This window comes from Convolutriloba macropyga, chromosome 11 (genome assembly GCF_964194025.1).
Source record: "Convolutriloba macropyga chromosome 11, txConMacr16.3, whole genome shotgun sequence".
Classification (NCBI taxonomy): domain Eukaryota; kingdom Metazoa; phylum Xenacoelomorpha; order Acoela; family Convolutidae; genus Convolutriloba; species Convolutriloba macropyga.
In genome coordinates, this window is record NC_134478.1 from 33,757,209 (window position 1) to 33,777,275 (window position 20,067).

A 20,067-nucleotide genomic window follows, 5' to 3' on the forward strand; every position below is an offset into this window, starting at 1 on the left:
GCATTTATGAAAAAAAAAGTATGTAAAACTATGAAAAAGTTCGTAGGAATTTTGGTAAAAGACAAGTCAAAATGTGGCAAATGAAAATTTTCTCAAAATTTAACCAAACCCGAAAATCTGACTGCGCTTTAGTCGTAAATTGAAAAAATTGAACCAATTAAATTTTGCTCCTTCATTTTTGTTTACCGTTGAAATCACTGCATGTTAGATTTCTAATTCACATTAAAAAATCAAAGAAAGTGTGAACAGTTCACAAAAATATAGCCCAACAAAAACTGATTTATAATCAAAATATATTAAGAAATTTTAGCCCAGGGAAATAACAGCAACAGCTTTTGATAGACAAGGAAGCATAAACCTCAATTTACGCAAAGAAAAAGGAAATTAATTCCAAATAAATGCGCATTTTTCAAAAAACTACTGACTGCTGCCGTGAATCAAAAATCACGGGTCCTTCATTGTACATTCCATTCACTTTACGGGTCTCTAGAAAATACACAACAAATTATAAAAACCAATGAAGACAAAGGACAAAGTAAAAGGACGAAGATGAAGTTTGAAAAAACGAGATTATCAATATAATCATCAAAACAAATGTCACTAATGTCTTTAAAAGCAAGAAGCACCAAAATAAATGAAAGACATAACTGCGTAAAATCCAGTACCCAAATTGAGCAAATCACCAAATTAAAACACATACCAGTTTTTAGAAACGACTGAGGCTCAAATTTGTAAAACTGCCAAAAATGCTGTCAAAACAATCAAAATTTGAAATCGCGAAAGAAACTGAATTTTGTTTGGAATTATGCCTAATTATAAAACCGAAGACCTTATAAAAATCAGCCAGTGACACGACAATAATAAAAACAAGGATGAGCAAAGCCCAAAAATTCCAAAACTTTGTTAAATGAAGATGATCTAAGTCAAGAATACCAACAGCCAGAAGAAAAAACTTTAATGGGTCCAAGTACGCATCATCAGAGACCCCATGACACCCACCATTAATGAGATTAAAAGACAGCTCATCAAAAATAACTACAATTACCAGCAAGAAACACAATTATTTATTTTATTAATACAAATAGTATGAGTCATTAAAAGCATTATCTATCATATGTTTATCTAAAATATCTAAAATGTTTCTTTTATACATGAAATGAAGCAATAAGATCAATCATTAGTTTGACTACGCAACATGATAAAATAGGGCAAGTACTGATAAAACCCACAAAACCATAAAAAAAATTAGTGAAAACAAGTGGAGAAGTAATAAATGTTGCTCTCAATTAAAAGACCTAAAATAAATGATTTATTGCTCAAAACTATGACCTGTCAATTTTAAAACTAAGAGTTAAACTTTCAAAAACAACAACATACACCGTTAAATTCCAAAGATTCGCCTATTCTTTTATGAAAACAAATAGTGGCAAAATCTTAAGAACAATGAGCTTCCCTTTGAAGGCACAAAAAGTAATAATTACGCACCATTACATCACATATATTCCCACTAAATAGCATTCGTGAAGGACATCAGATGAGAAAGAGCGAAAACAGAAGTTTAATTGAGGCTTAAATTTTTGCTTAAACAGCAAGAAATCGCACAAACTTATTTATCATTGGACTTTAGAAATAGTTTTAAAAAAACTCAACGTTATAAAATATTAGCTTTTAGGGTTTTTACTACTCAAATGTCCAGAAATCACTACTCGAATTTTATTACTTCTCACAAATCTTCGAAAAAAATTTAAAAAGGAGCACCCCAGTATTATCCAAACCATTTGGATTTTAGAGAAACCGAGATCAGACTAATAATATAACCTTGCTATCACTTCGTGGTCACTAAAAAATTAATTAATGTTTTTACTGCTCAGGAGCTAATCCGTCTACAGACTACGAAATAATCCTTCTTTTGTTTCGAAAGATCAACTTCTGTTTTTTTTTTGAAAAAAATGTGATGAGATGCGGTCAGAAAATTATATGCTTCTTATTACCTAGCCTCCTTGTTACATAGAACCCTTCAATGTAACATCATAGATAGGATAGAATAGCTTCGAAATCGCAATACACAAACAACAGTTACATCTCGTCTTAAATCCCACCTGAGTTTTTCTCAATTCCATTGTAAATGGGCCTTTCGAACTTAATAAGAAGCTCGAAGATATTTCTCATCTCAAATGACCAACAGTTATTGCTAAATGACGACTTATTGCCCAAATCATTTGAAAAACAAACTGACTGATGTCGGAAGAATTGCTCTCGAATGACAGGCGGGTGGAAAAACATTTCACCCCACCGTAATTCGAACCATTACCCTCCCACTTCATAACCATATGCACTACCAACTGTGCTATTTGGCCCTTAATAGAAAGGATAGAATAGCTTCGAAATTGCGATACCCAAACAACAGACAGTTACATCTCGTCTTAAATCCCACCTGAGTTTCTGCCAACCCGATTGGAAAATGGCCTTTAGTACTTAATAAGAAGCTCGAAGATATTTCTCATCTCAAATGACCAACAGTTATTGCTAAATGATGACTTATTGCTCAAATCATTTGACAAACATAAACCGACTAATGTGATTCGAACCCCACCGTGATTCGAACCATTGCCCTCCCGCTTCATAAACATATGCACTACCAACTGTGCTACTTGGCCCTTCATTGTGCTTCGCTGCAACCCAGTTTATATTAGCAACAAGCTTTACTTCGGAGTGAGAGCCATAGAGATCACTCAAAAATGAAAGCTAGAAAAAGTCACTTAACAAGTCAAAGAATGTTCTAGAAGAAAAACGCAAAATGGTCAAGCGAAAAATTTGCATAAAAAAAGACCAACACGTTTACAATAATTGCTATGAACTTCGTTCAAGAGCAATTAATAATGAATGAATGCACTACCTCCATCATATATTCGATTTTACCATGATCTATTGATGTTTTTGCAAGCAGTTTACATTGAGTTTAAATTACGCTGATCCATCATGGCAAACTATCAGACCCCATACCAACCAAAAGGGACAGATTAGTGTACAATATAAACCCCATGAGACACTTTACCAACAATGAGACGAGGCACCTAAACAGAATAATTTTGCTTTTAATATTGTTCAGGCCTGTTTCCGGGCATTATAGACCTACAAATTGACAACGTGACAATACTTAAGACTCACGACAACATCATTGCATTGAACAGGGACAGTCTTTCAACGTCAAAGTATCTGTTTTCAAAAGCTCAAGTGAAAGAGATTTTGCCTGGCCTACTTGCATTTGCCATCGTTTGCATAGCCTCATAAAAGATGAAACTGGTGTTTTAATATTGACAAAACAAAATAATATCATAAGCAAAAAATAACATATGTCTCCCAAAGCTGCTAAATTGCAGCTGTTATCAAGTTTTTAATCTAAAAAACCTGCAATCTAAAAAAACTTTATATTTGTACTCGAGACAATATGCCACAATTCTTGAAATGTAAATTGTTTATCAAAATCGTACTTTAATATAATACAATGGTTAACAAATGAGGTTTTTCCCATTATAGCCCCCCTCCATTATGGAATAATTACCATGTTGGGGGTATAGGTTTTCTGACCACTAAGCTGGGGGGGGGGGCTACGGGCTATAATGGGAAAGACCCAACAAATGTTTGATTAATAGTCAGCTTGAAAATATGTTGATAAAGCTCTTTACTACCTGTCCAGATGAATAGGTGGTGCCAATTGTTGCTCGGGCAAAGCAGATGTTGAATAAAGAAAGAACCCTTCATTGCCTCTGACGCTGAGATGGGGCAAGGCATTTGCGTCTAATGAGTAACCGTTCCGACCCTCAACAATTGGAGACATTTCAACAGATAAACAAAATATAGAATCAATTAAAAACGAACAACAGTGAGTCACTCCTCCAGTACGTCAGCTTCTGCCTTTCAATTCGCACAAGCTTTCACCAAATGACAAATGCATTACACATAAAATCGAGGTCTCGGATATAATATCTGCACTGTCAGGCTTTCCCGCCTCCATGTTGCAATCTAAAACAGCAATTATGAGAAGCTTCCATATTCTCGTATTTGAGGATTAATCTCAACATTTCAATTTTAGAACATCCTTGTATTTAAGGATTCATCTCAACATTCCAAATCTTCGTATTTGAGTCTTTATCTTAACATTTCAATGTAGTAGTAGTAGTAGTAGATAGGCTTTAGGACGAGACCAGGGGTGAAAATCCACCTTTAGTTTTCAGCTGGCACAATTTTGTTGTCAGTGCTACAGGAGCCACAGAGACAGAGAATTCGCCAGGTATAGGGGGCCAACTCATAGTAGCTTAATTGTTGTGATAAACTTATTAAATAGCCTAATTGTTGTGATAAACTTATTAAATAGATGTAAAAGAAACCAATTTGTCAAATTAAAATTACTTCCAATACTTAAAACAAACGTTTTCGAACTTTACGTTCATCGTCAGGTTAAAACTGTTTTACAAATTGTTAAAAGATAAAATGAATATGTATTTACATTTGTCTGAGATGACAATTAAAACAATTCTAGGAAACATTCTAAAAAATTCAATCGAAAATTTTTCCTTATGTACAATATTTAGCCTATTTACAACACATATTTACATCTGTTATCAATTTACTTAAAAACATTCCTATTCCGGATTTTTCGATTTTGTCCATGTTCTTGTATTTTTAGGGTTATTCCGAATTTGCCCTAACCATAAGTATCCCTCTTGTGGAGGTTTTGCAAATTTCGTTTTGTCATGCACAAAATGTTTTTTGCCCTATGCATTCAAATTTAGTCAAAATTATGATTTGAACTAATATTTTAGCGTGAGTTCCCTCCCCCTATATTCGTCGCGTGTGTTTAGTGCCGGCTTCAGCTTGCTGATATATATAGCTTCGATGATCATTAGTTTTTCTACTGACCGACAGGCGTCCAGAATTCTCCATTCAATGTCATTCGTGGCGCCACGACATTCAACTAGATGTTGACCCACCCGTGAATCCTTCTTTTGATGTTCTGTTATCCTTGTGGTAACATGCCGGCTTGTTTGCCCAACATAGATGGATCCGCATCCATTACCTTTATTTACTTCCGAACAAATTTACTTCTGCTGTATTTTCAAATACGTATGCGCGCTGGGCTGAATCAAACCTACACCTTTCCAAGCCTCGCCACCTCAGCCGTAGACGAGTGAACCAACTCCCACCCCGACTCATCACATCAGGTCGTATCATTCCAACTGATTTCATTTTTAGAGCAATTTCTTGTGTTTTGAATGTTAGCAGGCTGCGTGAATGTGACGTTTTGATGCCAACCCTCTTCCCTCCAGCTGCTCGGACTTGGTCTTGGGTACTTCTCGTGCCAAATATATAGACGAGGGTCAAGTAAAGGGTTGTGTACACTCCTATCGAGGTGCTAAACTGCTAGATCTCGGTGATGTTATCAATCAATACCCAAATCAGAAACTGAACACTGTTGTAGTAATTGCTGGCTTCAATGATCACCTTAGTAGTATTGAAACTTTCATAGAGCATTGGAAATTCCTCATGCAGGTAATTATTGTTAAATTTAGCCCAAATAATTTGATTGTTCCCAAACGTTTACCCACAAGCTGTAATCGCTTCATAAATAAGAAAATCAGTGCCCTTAACTACGCTTTGTATAATTATATTGATTCTTGTGCCTTAAAGCTGTTTATTGCTTCACCCTCATTTAGGAATCTTCTTCAACCTAAACTGTTCTGTAAAGACACCGTGCACTTCTCCTTTCATGGAAACCATGTTTTCACTATTATTCTGTTTAACATCATTCAATACTTTAAATATCGTTGCTGCTAGTACTCTCCTGTAATTAACTTAATCTAGTCCCCAAAGTGCAGCTTTCCGGACTCCTAGCCCGTAGCCTGATGGCTGATCAAACCCATTGTCCACTCTGCAAGGGTCCCCTACGTAGGGGAGGTGTCTGGTGTCATACGTGCTATAAATATTTTCACGTGAAAAGCAGTGGCTTAGCCGCAGCGAAAGATTGGACCGGAAACTTCAGCTGCAAAAGCTGCTCTGAGGTCACCGCAGCCACCGAAACAGCAATCGCAGCGCCGGCACTACACAATGCTTTGACCGTTCCCGACACTGCACTCATAGATCCTGCAACATCGCACGCCACCGACCGTTCCGTCGCCGCACCATCGGATAATTTTTGGGATAACTTCCAGGCTCATCACGCGGCAACAGTGCGCAATGTATACCGCTAGATTATCACATGAAAGCCCTCATTCTTCACGCTCAGTAAGAGCAAGACAGGCGAACAGTTCGCCGAAGCCCTTCACAGTGTCCTCTCTCCGATTGCCGTAGACACGGATAGATCCGATATATCTCTGCCCCTATGTATGATACTTCCGCACTTAACTCTCAGTCGATTAAAGAACAAGGACGATGGATCGAACAATAAGACCATCAAGAGTAGACTGCGTGCATGGCACAGCTGCAACTTCTCAGAACTGTTCTGTGAAGCGAAGGCAATCCAAATGAGAAATAAATCAAGGAACAAAAAGCAACACTCTGACCTCAAGATGTTCAACGATTTCATGTCTCGTGGTAAGATCAGTAATGCTATTCGCGTTCTTTCGGATGAGCATAAAGGCGGCGTACTCGCATCTACCGATCTCATAGACGGTAGACCTGTCCTCGAGATTTTACGCGACAAACATCCTGAAGGGCAACCCTTGGAGCCCAACTGCATTCAGAGCCAACATCCACGCACGCTTCCCTACCACCCCACTGTTTTCGACAAAATCAGTGCTAGGCTTGTCCGAAAGCATGCAATGAAGACTCATGGCAGTGCCGGGCCTTCAAGTCTCGATGCCGATGACTGGCGTAGACTACTTTCTGCTTTCGGGCAGACATCCACGAACCTGTTTAAGCTTGTTGCCAAATTTGCTAAGAGGCTGGCCACGTCCGTAATACCACCAGATGATTTGATTGCATACAATGGTGGTCGACTAGTGGCTCTGGACAAATGTCCAGGTGTGAAACCTATTGGTATTGGTGAAGTAATGCGTCGCACCACCGGTCGCATAATCGTCGACTGCATCAGGCAAGATCTAACATCCCTCAAGGGAAACATGCAGCTGTGCCTGGGCCGGAAATGCGGCATAGATCACGCCATACATTCGCTTCGCCTCTGCTTTGATGATCCCGAAAACGAAGCAATTCTACTAATTGATGCCAAAAACGCATTTAATGTGCTCAATAGACAAACAGCATTAGAGAACGTGAAAGCCTTATGCCCATCATTGCATGTTGCCCTACAGAATTTCTATAGCCCTCCGTCTCATCTCTACATCGGTAAGTTGACCATTCTGTCTCAGGAAGGTACGACACAAGGTGATCCCCTTGCGATGGCAATGTATGGAATCGGAGTCGTACTCCTAATACCAAGACTTCACAATGACTCCTTGACACAAAAAAGGTATGCTAATGATGGTAGCGTCGTCGGAAGTTGAAAGATATCAGGGCACTCTTCGACAAGCTCACTCAGCTTGGTCCCAAGTACGGATATCTTGTCAATCCTCCGAAGTGTCAGTTGATAATTAAGCTAGGAGGCGAGCGCCAAGCGTCAACTGAGTTTGCAGGCACAAATGTGGAAATCCCGCAGGGCGCTCGAGTTCTGGGATCAGTAATCGGTAGCTCTGATGCCAGTAAAAACTTCCTGAAAGATGCAGCAATTAAATACACAAAAAGTTTGGACAGACTTGGTCAATTTGCTCTCACCTCTCCCCCGAATGCCTATGCATGTTTGACGAAGGAGGTTCAACAGAAGTTGAGCTTCCTCTCGCGTACTACCCCCTCTATGGACGGGGTCCTGGACAAGGTAGAGCGGCGGCTGGGCCGAGTCATACCGAACATCGTCGGCAAAGAAATAATCAAAGAGGAAAGAGAATTTTTTAAGCTCCCTCTCAGAATGGGTGGGCTTAACATCTTCATAAAAATCTTGAGAAGTCAGTTGAACTCTCAACTCCGTTGGCGTCATTTAATAATGATACATTCGAAATTTAACAATGTGAATTAGAACAAACCAAGATCAGTCTCATGAAGAAAGCAGACATGCAACGTGAACTCATCTCAAAAAAATCCAGAATCGAAAACAATCTACCAGAAATGAATATACCATCCAGCTGGCCTTGGAGAAAGGAGCATCTAGCTGGCTTAACGCGCTTCCGTTATCAAAACACGGCTTCAACCTCACGAAGACTGAGTTCCGTGATGGAATAGCACTTCGCTACACCTGGGAAGCGAAGAACACGCCAGCAATATGCACATACGGGAAAGAATTTAGCCTCACCCATGCCCTTCATTGCGCCAAAGGCGGGTATACGCACCTCCGTCACAACGAAATCAGAGACGTGTTTTCAAACCTGATGGATGACGCTTGCCACGATGTCCAGATAGAGCCAAAACTTCAGTTGCTCGATGGAGAAATTTTCTCGATTAATTCCACCACTACTGATGATGACGCTCGACTGGACATCAAGGCAAACGGACTTTAGGGCTCCCGCTTTTATGGCATTTTCTTCGATGTGAAGATTTTCAACCCTCACGCGAAGAGCTGCCCTAAGACCATACAAGATGCACACAAATATCACGAGAGCATCAAGCGAAATAAATACGAAGAGCGAATCCGCGAAACCGAACACAGCAGCTTAAACGCACTGGTTTTTGCTTGCTCGGGCGGTGCTGGGCCGTCAGCATCGCGCGTTATGAAACAACTTGCAACTAAAATCAGCCAAAAACGCGGAGAGCCGTACGCCGACACTATAAGCTACATCCGAAAAAAAATCAGTTTCGCACTTCTGAGGAAATGTGTTCTCTGCTTGAGGGGATGTCGCGCTTTCAAGCCTCGTGTTCTCAGTGACAGTTCGATTAGCGCCGTCGTGGAGGAAGGAAGTGTGCACTGAGTGTATGGCTGCTTAAGCTTATTTCTTTGCTCCTTCCTTGATATCCTATTTTTATTTTAATCCTTCCTTACCAGTTCCTTGTGTGTGCTATTTATGTATATTGATGCTTTCCTCTCCACTTGCTAATTATTTTTGTGAATCGGCCGTCTTTACACTGTCTGGAGGGGAACAGATTGGAGTGCAGCATCCGGCTAAGTGCTACTCATCATTCCTTGTGTTCCGACCTACATCCATCGTTGCCGGATGGTGTACACTGTCCTTTTTATATTATAACACTCGTGGTATCAATTGTAGCTCCTATCATTGAATTTGTGATAAACTTTTATCAATTTTGATTTTGTTCGCTCATTCTCAGGTATGTGCTTGTTTAAGATGTTCATAAGTCGCGCAGTCCGTGTCCAAAAATTTGTATCGGTTTTCTTCAACCTGTTAGAAGGAACCTCGAAATTTCGTTTTGCCGCGTTTCTAATGATCTGGATTTAAGTTTGTCGTTCAAATCTAGAGCATAAAACTCATTGAAATCAAGGAATAAATGAAAATGTTTGCACAAAGTATCGAAAAATCAAACCAAATGATAGAGACCGTAAAACTTGACCTCAGTGAACTGAAAAAACCAAAAAGTTACGCCCAGTCCCTTGGAAATGTAACAAAAGCTGCGACTAAATCAGAATTTCATAGCACAAAATTAAATGACGGTTTCGGTATATGCGTCCGTGGAGTACCTGAGCTCACGTCAAAATTGGCCGGTGAACAAATTCACGCTGAGGTGGCGGCTGTAGAAGAGATGCTGGACTTTCTCAACATTGAAGTCAAGAAACTTAGCAAAATTCACCGCTTTGGATAATACGAATCCACAAAGTCAGTCCCACGCACGCTTCTGATACATCTAGAAAACCCAATCAGCAAAGACCTAGTACTGATATCTGCTTATCGCTTAAGGGATTCCAACAAGCAAGTCTTCGTGAGCCCTGAGTTGTCACCAGTCCATGCTAAGAATGAAAACGAATATCTGAAAACCCACCGAAAACCATAGACGAAAATAAATTTGATCGCAAAGAAGTTTGTATTCGAAATGTAACAGTGGAAGTAAAGGTAGATGTTGCATGGGTGACCAACACCGACTCCAACGCAAACAATGAAGACTCTTCTTCAGAAGATGAAGATGGGTCTTAACTAACCTCAATCAAAATGCTAACGTTTAACGTCAGAAACCTTCTAAGCCTGGATAGAAGAGTGGTGTTCTCAAACGCAATCGCAACTCTGAAATACGATCTCCTTCGTCTGACAGAAACTTGGCTCACACCACATGTGCCAAATACTGCATTGTTCTTGCCAAATTATAGCATATATCGAAAAAATATGGACCCAGATATGTTCACTTCTAAACATGGCGGTGTTCTAATAGGAATCTGAAATCAGATTGAACATGAGCAAGTAAACCTAAGCATAGTACATGACGATTATGTGGCAATCAAAATCTACAATAAACCAAAACCTATACTAATCTGCTGTGTCTACAATCCATCCACTGGAAGTCCATTCATGCGGTCATCTGGACAACTATCAAACCTACTTGATGAAATTGAATTAATACGCTCAAATCAGATCTTTGAAAACATGATACTGACGGGAGAAATAAATTTTCCAAAACTGAATGGGAATTAATGAGCTCAAGTGATGATTATGAGAACGCATTCATTGAAAAATTGTTTGAATTAAATTTGTCAAACATTGCTAAGAGACAATTTGATGTAGTTCTAGTCAACACCCTCGACCCAAATGTAAGCTGCGACCTGGACGATAATCTTTTTTCTAAATACCCCACAAATCAAAAAACCTTGCTCTGACAAGATCCTCGAAGCAAACATTCCTAAAGTCAGGTGACATCGCGCCTCACTTCCCCCGTGGGTAGCACCATCAACATCCTATCTAATCAAGAAACTGGAAACTAAAAAGAAACGATGGCAGACAATGAATCTGAACAGGACCCTCAAATTAAAGAAACTTGCGAAACAAATATCAATTGAAATGGAGAAAGATCAATCAAATTTTTAGCCGTCGTCATGAGATGATATGTGCTTGGCGAGATCCACGGGGGAAGACTCGATCTATGATTGGTTATGCGAAGGACACATTTGTTGATTATGACGCGTATACAGACATACCACTGACGCACGAGCTCATCAACATTACTATAGCAGTAGGGTTTGAAGTCATTTTCGGAAAAAAGTTTTTTGATGGTGATCCAGTCTGTTTTGTTGAAGGCGAGAAAAGATTTAGCAGTAGTCATGCATTTAGGCAGGTTAGTCCCAATTATTGTCTTGAAGGTATGTTGATCAGACAGAGAGTAGAATCCTTCCAATTTTTTGTCGATAGCCAAGTATTCTATCCTTTCCCCATCTTGCGTTAGTAGAACATTGTGACTACGTGAATTCTGGCAGGGGAGGATTTGTTTAAAGTTGGAATGTTCCCGGAGGTCTAGTATGGCTGTTTCATAAGTGTTTTCTGACGTCAAAATTTCCCAATTTGCATGCTGGAATTTGATGTCCCCGTTAATTACCGAAGCAGTCACACTTTGCACGTTGATTTTTTCGAGGAATGTTTTGAGGGAGTTAAGCGGTAACCTCTAGGAACTGTTTTCGTGGGGATTGTAGATGCAGCTGATCAAGACTGACCCAATCACGGTGTTGAGATTAACATTAATATTTTGCGCGTTTCACTCCAAATTAAGAATACTGCAGTGTATGTGATTTTTTACTAATATTAAGACTCCACCATGTTTATTGTGTTTTTACTGTAGATCACAAAACTGGGAAGAAAAAGAGCATCATCAGGTATATCCGGGTCAGCCACGTCTCTGTAAGACAGAGAACGTCATAGTTTGTTCTTGCTACGCCGTCTGCAAAGCAGAATTGTCTGTTGAGGTCAACTAGGCTTTTGACGTTGAACGTGAGTAGCTTGATTTCTGTCTGTGTTGATCATAGCCATTGGGATCTGGTGCCCTTCTCGCTTTCTATGTTTGTCCACTCCACTCAGTTCCTTTTTCTCTTGCAGCTTCAAGTTTCGTAATCATAGCACGTTGGGTTCTTTTCCTTTGTCCAGTAGCTGATGTCTCATTTTCAATACGGCGTTCTCCAGAAGTTGTTCCTCCTGGTTCAGCTCCCGGCTCAAATAGACCTTGTGTTCGTAGCTACCTAGCTTTTGATCTGAAAGTAAGACAAGTCTCTTCTAATGTTCATTTGCCAGTTTGATAAGAGTGGTTTTTGTTTTCTCTTTTTCAAAAGTGCCTAATCTCATCAGATCAGTAATTGGGCAGTCCAGTTGAAGAAAACTTAGGAGAGCTTTTACTTCGTTTGAGTCGTGCTCAAATCTCTTTTGAGTTTTCTGATTTCAATTCCGGGATTCCACGGAATCGAATGCGGTCGAACAATTTGTTAGCGGTTGGCTTTTTGACAACCTCTTTTTGTTTCATTCGAAGGACTTCTTCTGCAAACGGGGGCTTTTTCATTTCTGATCCAAAGGCGGTCAGTTATTCCCTGATTTTATTAACAACGCTGAGAACTGAGCTTAACTTTGCGTTTTCCGTCGACTGACTCCATAAATGGTTTTTCATAATTCCATAATTCCAGCGAAGGTGTTGGCTCCTACGGAATCTTGGCTGTTGGCAATTTTATAGAGGATCTTGTCTTTTTGATTATTTTTGACACAGGTGTTGCAGAATGTCAGAAGATTTTGACTAATTTCCATTAAAGCAAAGATGGATTTTTCGGAGATCCCCACGCAATACGGTTTCACATGCATCAAGTTTTTGCACCCAATGCAATTGAAAATAACTTTTCTGTTGCTGATTTTGCGGTCACAGACTGAGCAGAGAGTCTCGGATGATGACTTTTTGTAAGTTGATGCAAAACAGGCTGACGAGGAGCGGGACAATTGGTCACTCACGTGTGTTCACTTCTTTGCGACTCCGAGGCGATGCCTCCGGGTTCACTAGATTAGTAATCTTTGTGAGAGAACAGAAGACACTTTTCCAAAAAACTGAATACTATTGCAATTCCGAGATAAACCTCCGGATTTACTGATAGAAAAAGCTTAGGAAACCTTACAGTTAGCGTTTTCAAGCCTTCGGATCTTCCGATTCGGCAAGTTGACGTTTCCTGATCCTGTCCTTCTGCCTTTTTTAGCTTCTTTTTCTATGAGCGCACCTTTTTGACGAGTCGTAGCAGGTTATGACTTACTCAACACAGTATTTGGAATCAAGATTTTCTGTGCCTAACTCCGGATAAACTTGCGATAACTTGTACAGCAGCCCTCTTGTCTTGTAGCTGCTTCGGTGTAAGTTTATTTTCAACTTAAAGATTCAGAGTCCCTGTTTTCCGTAACTCGAGTGAGAGGCCAGGAGTGCCTTGCCTTCTCCTGTATACAATGGCTTCGACTAGACCGAACTCATTGATGCTTTTAATTTTGTCGATGATTTGCGGTGTTTTAAGGGGGTTGTAACACTCGCCAGTTGCTTTTGTGCTCAGAGATGCTATTGTTTTATACGTGGTGCCACATGACGGTTCTTGTAGCAAATTACCAGGTTGTTCTTGAGTAAGCTTTGGACAAATTTCTTTGTGTTGGGGTTCACGGACAGCCCACGAATAGCAGTTGATTTTTTCCGGATTCTCTGTTTGTCTATTCGATACTTCAGATGTTGAGTCAGATGCCACCAACAGCTAGCTCGATCATTGCTTTTCATAAAAATCAAAATAAGAACATGTAGATAAGTTTTCCTCCGACAACGGGTGCGGACGAGTCCGTAGTCATATCAGTTCTAGGTCAAAATTACGCATTTGATATATTCAAATACCAAATACGCAGTCTAGGCAACGGGTAAAGACAACAAATGACCAGATGATTCTCAAAATACAAAAAAATATGAACAGAACTTTACTACGCAAAAAGTAAACTAAGAAACAATGATCAGGGGATTGAAGAATTCATTTTCTTGCTCATAGCATTGTCAAAAAGAAAAAAGGTGAATTAGGAAAGACCCTCCCCTAAAAGGATATTAGTGGTAGTAGTAAACGAGAAGGCTTCTGAAATTCATCCACGGGTGCTCCACACACTTCTTCGTCAGTTATACGAGCTTTGTGTGGATGTTACAGTTCGTACAGAAGCATCAAACTCTCCAGCTAAAGATGTCGTTCTCCACAAATCGCTTCCTAAAAATTAGTGTGTAAATATTGCTTATCTTTTCTTTTCTTTTAGCATTGCTCTTTACATCTGTTATTCTTCGGAAAATGTTGTAAAAGAACGCTGTTCTTATCCAAAATTTTTCATCGATTTTACTTAGTCATATTTTTGCAACAAAAACTTCATGTTTGCCTTGTCTCGTTCTTTGATTCGTATTGTAATTAATAAGGTGATTTATATTTATGTTGCATTCAACGTCGGCAATATTACAGTAAAATAAGAGACTGTGGAGCTTACTCAGATTCAGCGTTAGAAGCCTGCTTTTGTAGTCGATGGAGTTTCCAAGGATCTAAATTCTTCCATTTTTTCTGTAATTTCTCTAGCAAGTAAAGATCTCCTTTGTTAGGGTACCATAACTTGCTCGCGTATGATATATTGGAGACAAGGTAGCCTTTATACATGTTTAGTTTTTTAATGACTGACATTTTTTGGATATCTAGGTACAAGACCGCTAACTCCTCAGTCACCTTTTGGTCCATTGAAAGTGTAGATTTCATGAAGGAGACATAGAAGTTGGACAGTGGTTGAGCGTATTGGCCGTATTGAAACTGAATTGTGAGTCGTGAATCTGATCGTAACACAACTGAGAAAGCCGTCAAAACTAAAATCTTCAAAAATTTTTAATGGGCATGAGAGACACTTTTTTGTTCTGTAGTTATTGATGGAAGTCTTAATCTTGTCCTTATAAGTTGGTGTAATAACACTTTCCTTCCATTACGTTACTTTCTTTCATTGAGGCAAGTTTTAAAATTAGAATGTAATGAGATACTCAGACTGGTTGAAAATTGTTTTAAGATCAGGTTTCCTATTCCGTCCAGATCTTTGCCTCTATTGATTTCTAGTATCTGCAAAATAAGACTAATTTGGTCTCGTGTGCTTGGTTATGAATTTTTAGGGAATTGTTGGTTGGTTTTTTGGTATGAGTGACTCCGCTCGTAACTATTAGAAAACTAGAAAAATTTTTGGTTAATTCTCACTTGTTGTTTTCTGTAAGTAAGATAGGCTGCAATGATGTCTAATGCTGTGTCGCTTAACGCCAGGGTAAATAGTTTCTCCAAAAATTTATTGTGGGGTACTTTGTTGAACTTTTTTGGAAAACTAGGAAGAAGTCCGCTAACTCCTCAGTCAACTTTTGGTCAATGAAAAGCATAGGTTTAAATGAAGGAAACAGAGAAGTTGAACAGTGGTTGAGCATTTCGGCTGTATTGAAACTGAATTGTGAGTCGTGAATCTGATCGTTAATACAATTGATAAAGCCGTCAAATCTTACATTTTCGAAACTTATTGATGGGCTCGAGAGACAGTTTATGGGTCTGTAGTTATTGATGGAAGTCTTGTTCCCGTCCTTATAAGTTGGTGTAATAACACTTTCCTTCCATTGGGAGGGATACATTCTTTTATTGAGAAATGTTTTAAAAATAGAATGTAATGACACACTCAGACTGGTTGAAAGTTGTTTTAGGATCAGGTTTCTTATACCGTCCAGAACTTTGCTTTTACTGATGTGTAATATCTGCAAAATAGGGCCAATCTGATCTCATGTGCTTGGTTTTATGTTATGAAAATTATTAGGAAATTATTGGTAGCCTTTTGTTAGGGTGCCATACCTCGCTTGCGTATGATATAAAGGGGACAACGTAGCCTTTATACACGTTAAGTTTGTTAATGACTGACGTTTTGTTTGATATATTTCTTTTTAGGTACCAGATTGCTCGCATTGTTTTGAAAAAAAAACGTCTATTTGCATTGGCTGCTCAGGTGAAATTTTCCGTGACAAGGGCACCTAAATCTTTTTGCCAATTCAAGGGTTAAACGATTTGGTCACACATTTTCACTTGTCCAGTTTTTTTTGATAAAATTTATGCTACCATTGTCTTCGTCAAAAAAACATTTCGTTTTCTAGGCACGAGAAAAAAAATTTATTCAAAGTTTTTAAGAGCGAATTACAGTTGTTACTGAACAGATTGTAGTCGTCCGCATATTCATATGTAGGACTATTATCTATCAGATCTTGGAGGTAATTTATATAGACAAGAAACAGTAGTGCCCAATGCAGGGACCCTTAACTGACTCAGCCCTTAACTTTTAAAAAACTAGAAAAACTTTGGTTTACACTCACCAGTTGTTTCGGTCAGTAACGAAGTCTGCATTGATGTCTGATGCTTTGCCGCCTAATCCCATGGTAAATAGTTTCTCCAAAAGTTCATCGTGGTGTACTTTGTTGAAATCTTTTGGATATCTAGGTAGAAGACCGCTAACTCTTCTGTCAACTTTTGGTCATTGAAAGTGTAGATTTCCAAAAGGAAACAAAGAAGTTGGACAGTGGTTGAGCGTTTCGGCCGTATTGAAACCGAATTGTGAGTCGTGAATCTGATCGTTAAAACAATTAAAAAAGCCGTCAAAACTTATATTTTTGAAACTTATTGATGGGCTCGAGAGACAGTTTATTGGTCTGTAGTAATTGATGGAAGCCTTGTTCCCGTCCTTATAAGTTGGTGTAATAAAACCTTCCTTCCATTGGGATACTTTTTAATATTGAGGCAGGTTTTAAAATTAGAGTGTAATAAGACACTCAGACTGGTCGAAAATTGTTTTAGGATCAAGTTTCCTATTTCGTCCAAGTTTTTGCCTTTACTGATGTCTAATATCCGCAAAAAAAGACTAATCTGATCGCGTGTGCTTGGTATTATGTTATGAATTTTAGGGAATGGCTGGTTAAATTTTTTAGTATGGGGGACTCCGCTCGCAGCTATTAAAAACTAGGAAAACTTTGGCTAATTCTCACTTGTTTTTTTCTGTCAGTAAGATAGGCTGCAATGATGTCTAATGCATAGTCGCTTTACGCCAGGGTAAAAAGTTTCTCCAAAAGTTTATTGTGGGGTACTTTGTTGAATTTTTTTGGAAAACTAGGGAGAAGACCGCCAACTCCTCAGTCGGTTTCTTTTATTGAGGCAGGTTTTAAAATTAGAATGGAATGAGACACTCAGACTGGTTGAAAGCTGTTTTAGGATCAGGTTTCTTATACCGTACAGACCTTTGCTTTTACTGATGTGTAATATCTGCAAAATAGGGCTAATCTGATCTCATGTGCTCGGTATTATGTTATGAAAGTTTTTAAGGAATTATTGGTTGCTTTTTGTTAGGGTGCCATACTTCGCTTGCGTATGATATAATGGGGACAACGTAGCCTTTATACATGTTAAGTTTGTTAATGACTGCCGTTTTGTGTGATATATTTCTTTTTAGGTACCGGAGTGCTCGCATTAGTTTGAAAAAACGTCTATTTGCATTGGCTGCTCGGAAGAAATTTTCCGTGACAACGACACCTAAGTCTTTTTGCCTGTTCACGGGTTTAACGATTTGGTCACACCCTTTCACTTGTCCACTTTTCTTGATAAAATTTATGCTATATTGGTCTTCGTGAAAACATATTTCGTTTTCTAGGCATCAGAAAATTGGTTTATTCACATCTTTTTCTAGCGATTTACAGTTGTTACTGACCAGTTTCTAGTCGTCCGCATTTTCATATGTAGGACTATTATCTATTGAATCCTGGAGGTCATTTATATAATTAAGAAACAGTAGTGGCCCAATTAGGGACCCTTGACGGACTCCGCTCTTAACTTTCGAAAAACCAGAAAAATTTTGGTTTACTCTCACTAGTTGTTATCTGTCAGTAACCAAGTCTGCAGTGTTGTCTGATGCTTTGCCGCCTAATCCCATGTTAAATAGTTTCTCCAAAAGTTTATTGTGGGGTACTTTGTTGAACGCTTTTCGGATATCAAGGTAGAAGACTGCTAATTCTTCAGTCAATTTTTGGTCACTGAAAGTGTAGATTTCATGAAGGAAACATAGAAGTTGGACAGTGGTTGAGCGTTTCGGTCGCATTGAAACTGAATTCTGAGTCGTGAATCTGATCGATAACACAATTGATAAAGCCGTCAAAACTTACATTTTTGAAATTTATTGATGGGCTCGAGAGACAGTTTATTGGTCTGTAGTTATTGATGGAAGTCTATCCGTTGGTGTAATAACAATTTCCTTCCATTGGGATACTTTCTTTTATTGAGGCAGGTTTTAAAATTAGAATGTAATGAGACACTCAGACTGGTCGAAAATTGTTTTAGGATCAGGTTTCCTATTCCGTCCAGACCTTTGCTTTTGCTGATGTCTAATATCCGCAATAAAGACTAATCTGAACTCGTGTGCTTGGCATAATATTATGAATTTTAGGGAGGTGTTGGTTGAGTTTTTTAGTATGACGGACTTCGGTCGCAACAATAGGAAAACTAGAAAAACTTTAGTTAACTCTCACTTATTGCTTTCTGTCAGTACGATAGTCTGCAATGATGTCTAATGCTTTGTCGCTTAATCCGAGTGTAAATAAATTCTCCACAAGTTTATCGTGGGGTACCTTCGTTGAACGTTTCTTGAAAATCTAAGTAGAAGACCGCTATCTCCTCAGTCGAATTTTGGACAATGAGAGTGTAGAATTCATGAAGGAAACATAAAAACTGGATAGTGGTTGAGCGTATCGGCCAAAAAGCGTATTGTGAGCCGTGAATCTGATCGTTAATACAATTAAAAAGGCGGTCGGAAAACACTTTTTCAGAAAATTTTGATGGGCGTGAGAGACAATTTATTTGTCTGTAGTTATGGATGGCAGTCGTTTTCCCGTCCTTATAAGTTGGTGGAATAACACTTTCCTTCTATTGGGAGGGATACTTTCTTTTATTGAGTCAGGTTTTAAAAATAGAATGTAATGAGACACTCAGACTGGTTGAAAGCCGTTTCAGGATCAGGTTTTCTATTCCGTCCAGACCTTTGCTTTTACTGATGTCTAATATCTGCAAAATAAGACTAATCTGATCGCGTGTGCTTGGTATTATGTTATGAATTTTAGGGAATGGTTGGTTAAACTTTAGTATGGGGGACTCCGCTCGTAGCTATTAAAAACTAGAAAAACTTTGGCTAATTCTGACTTGTTGTTATCTGTCAGTAAGGTAGTCTGAAATGATCTCTAATGCTTTGTCGCGTAATGCCAGGGTAAATAGTTTCTCCAAAAGTTTATTGTGGGTTACTTTGTTGAACTTTCTTGGAAAACTAGGTACAAGACCGCTAACTGCTCAGTCAGTTTTTGGTCATTGAATGTGTAGATTTCATGAAGAAAACATAAAACTTGGATAGTTGTTGAGCGTGTAGGCCGGAAAACGTATTGTGAATCGTGAATCTGATCGTTACTACATTTCAAAAGGCCGTCAAAAACTGTTTTTTTCAAAATTTTTGATGGGCGTGAGAGACACTTTATTGGTCTGTAGTTTTTAATGGCAGTATTTTTCCCGTCATTGTAAGTTGGTGTAATAACACTTTCCTTCCATTGGGAGGGATACTTTCTTTTATTGAGGCAGGTTTTAAAAATAGAATGTAATGACACACTCAGACTGTTTGAAAGTTGTTTCAGGATCAGATTTCTTATTTTGTCCAGACCCGTGCTTTTACTGTTGTCTAATATCTGCAAAATAAGGCTAAATTGATCTCGTGTGCCTGTTATTATATCATGAAAATTTTTGGGGAATTGTTGGTTGCTTTTTGTTAGGGTTCCATACCTCGCTTGCGCATGACATAATGGGGACAACATAGCCTTTATACATGTTAAGTTTTTTAATGACTGACGTTTTGTTTGATATATTTCTTTTTAGGTACCACAGTGCTCGCATAGATTGAATAAACGTCTAATGGCATTGGCTGCTCAGTTGAAATTTTCCGTGACAACTACACCTAAATCTTTTTGCCTGTTCACGGTTTTAACGATTTGGTCACACATTTTCACTTGTCCTCTTTTCTTGATAAATGTTATGCTACATTTGTCTTCGTGAAA

At 38.8% G+C, this 20,067-nt stretch overlaps 8 protein-coding genes across 8 annotated transcripts in view; 4 read left to right on the forward strand and 4 right to left on the reverse strand.

Moving 5' to 3' along the window:
• Positions 1 to 4,042, reverse strand: part of LOC142349979 (eukaryotic translation initiation factor 2A-like) — a 49,197-nt gene extending 45,155 nt beyond the window's left edge. The window contains exon 1 of the mRNA XM_075401853.1: positions 3,690 to 4,042. Within this exon, the coding sequence (XP_075257968.1) occupies positions 3,690 to 3,838 (149 nt within the window). The 5' untranslated portion in view covers positions 3,839 to 4,042. The remainder of the gene's footprint in view (positions 1 to 3,689) is intronic.
• LOC142349906 (uncharacterized) overlaps positions 1 to 20,067 on the reverse strand; it is a 419,533-nt gene that overhangs the window by 109,218 nt on the left and 290,248 nt on the right. The window lies entirely within an intron of this gene.
• Positions 1 to 20,067, reverse strand: part of LOC142349904 (uncharacterized) — a 412,979-nt gene that overhangs the window by 101,539 nt on the left and 291,373 nt on the right. The window lies entirely within an intron of this gene.
• Positions 1 to 20,067, reverse strand: part of LOC142349900 (endoplasmic reticulum-Golgi intermediate compartment protein 3-like) — a 393,083-nt gene that overhangs the window by 81,646 nt on the left and 291,370 nt on the right. The window lies entirely within an intron of this gene.
• Positions 4,325 to 20,067, forward strand: part of LOC142349905 (ER membrane protein complex subunit 8/9 homolog) — a 181,194-nt gene continuing 165,451 nt past the window's right edge. Inside the window, exon 1 of the mRNA XM_075401750.1 lies at positions 4,325 to 4,342. The gene's annotated coding sequence lies outside the window, so the exon portion shown is untranslated. The remainder of the gene's footprint in view (positions 4,343 to 20,067) is intronic.
• The window catches only part of LOC142349901 (endoplasmic reticulum-Golgi intermediate compartment protein 3-like), a 448,624-nt gene continuing 432,902 nt past the window's right edge, over positions 4,346 to 20,067 (forward strand). The window contains exon 1 of the mRNA XM_075401747.1: positions 4,346 to 4,373. The gene's annotated coding sequence lies outside the window, so the exon portion shown is untranslated. The remainder of the gene's footprint in view (positions 4,374 to 20,067) is intronic.
• The window catches only part of LOC142349903 (uncharacterized), a 471,688-nt gene continuing 455,974 nt past the window's right edge, over positions 4,354 to 20,067 (forward strand). The window contains exon 1 of the mRNA XM_075401748.1: positions 4,354 to 4,372. The gene's annotated coding sequence lies outside the window, so the exon portion shown is untranslated. The remainder of the gene's footprint in view (positions 4,373 to 20,067) is intronic.
• Positions 6,384 to 7,499, forward strand: LOC142349108 (uncharacterized). The gene has a single exon (XM_075400520.1). It carries the CDS (start codon positions 6,384 to 6,386, stop codon positions 7,497 to 7,499), a length of 1,116 nt encoding a protein of 371 aa, XP_075256635.1.

What these genes read in the sequence shown, in the direction of transcription:
- LOC142349108 (XM_075400520.1), top strand. Translation starts at nt 6,384, where the DNA reads ATGATACTTCCGCACTTAACTCTCAGTCGATTAAAGAACAAGGACGAT.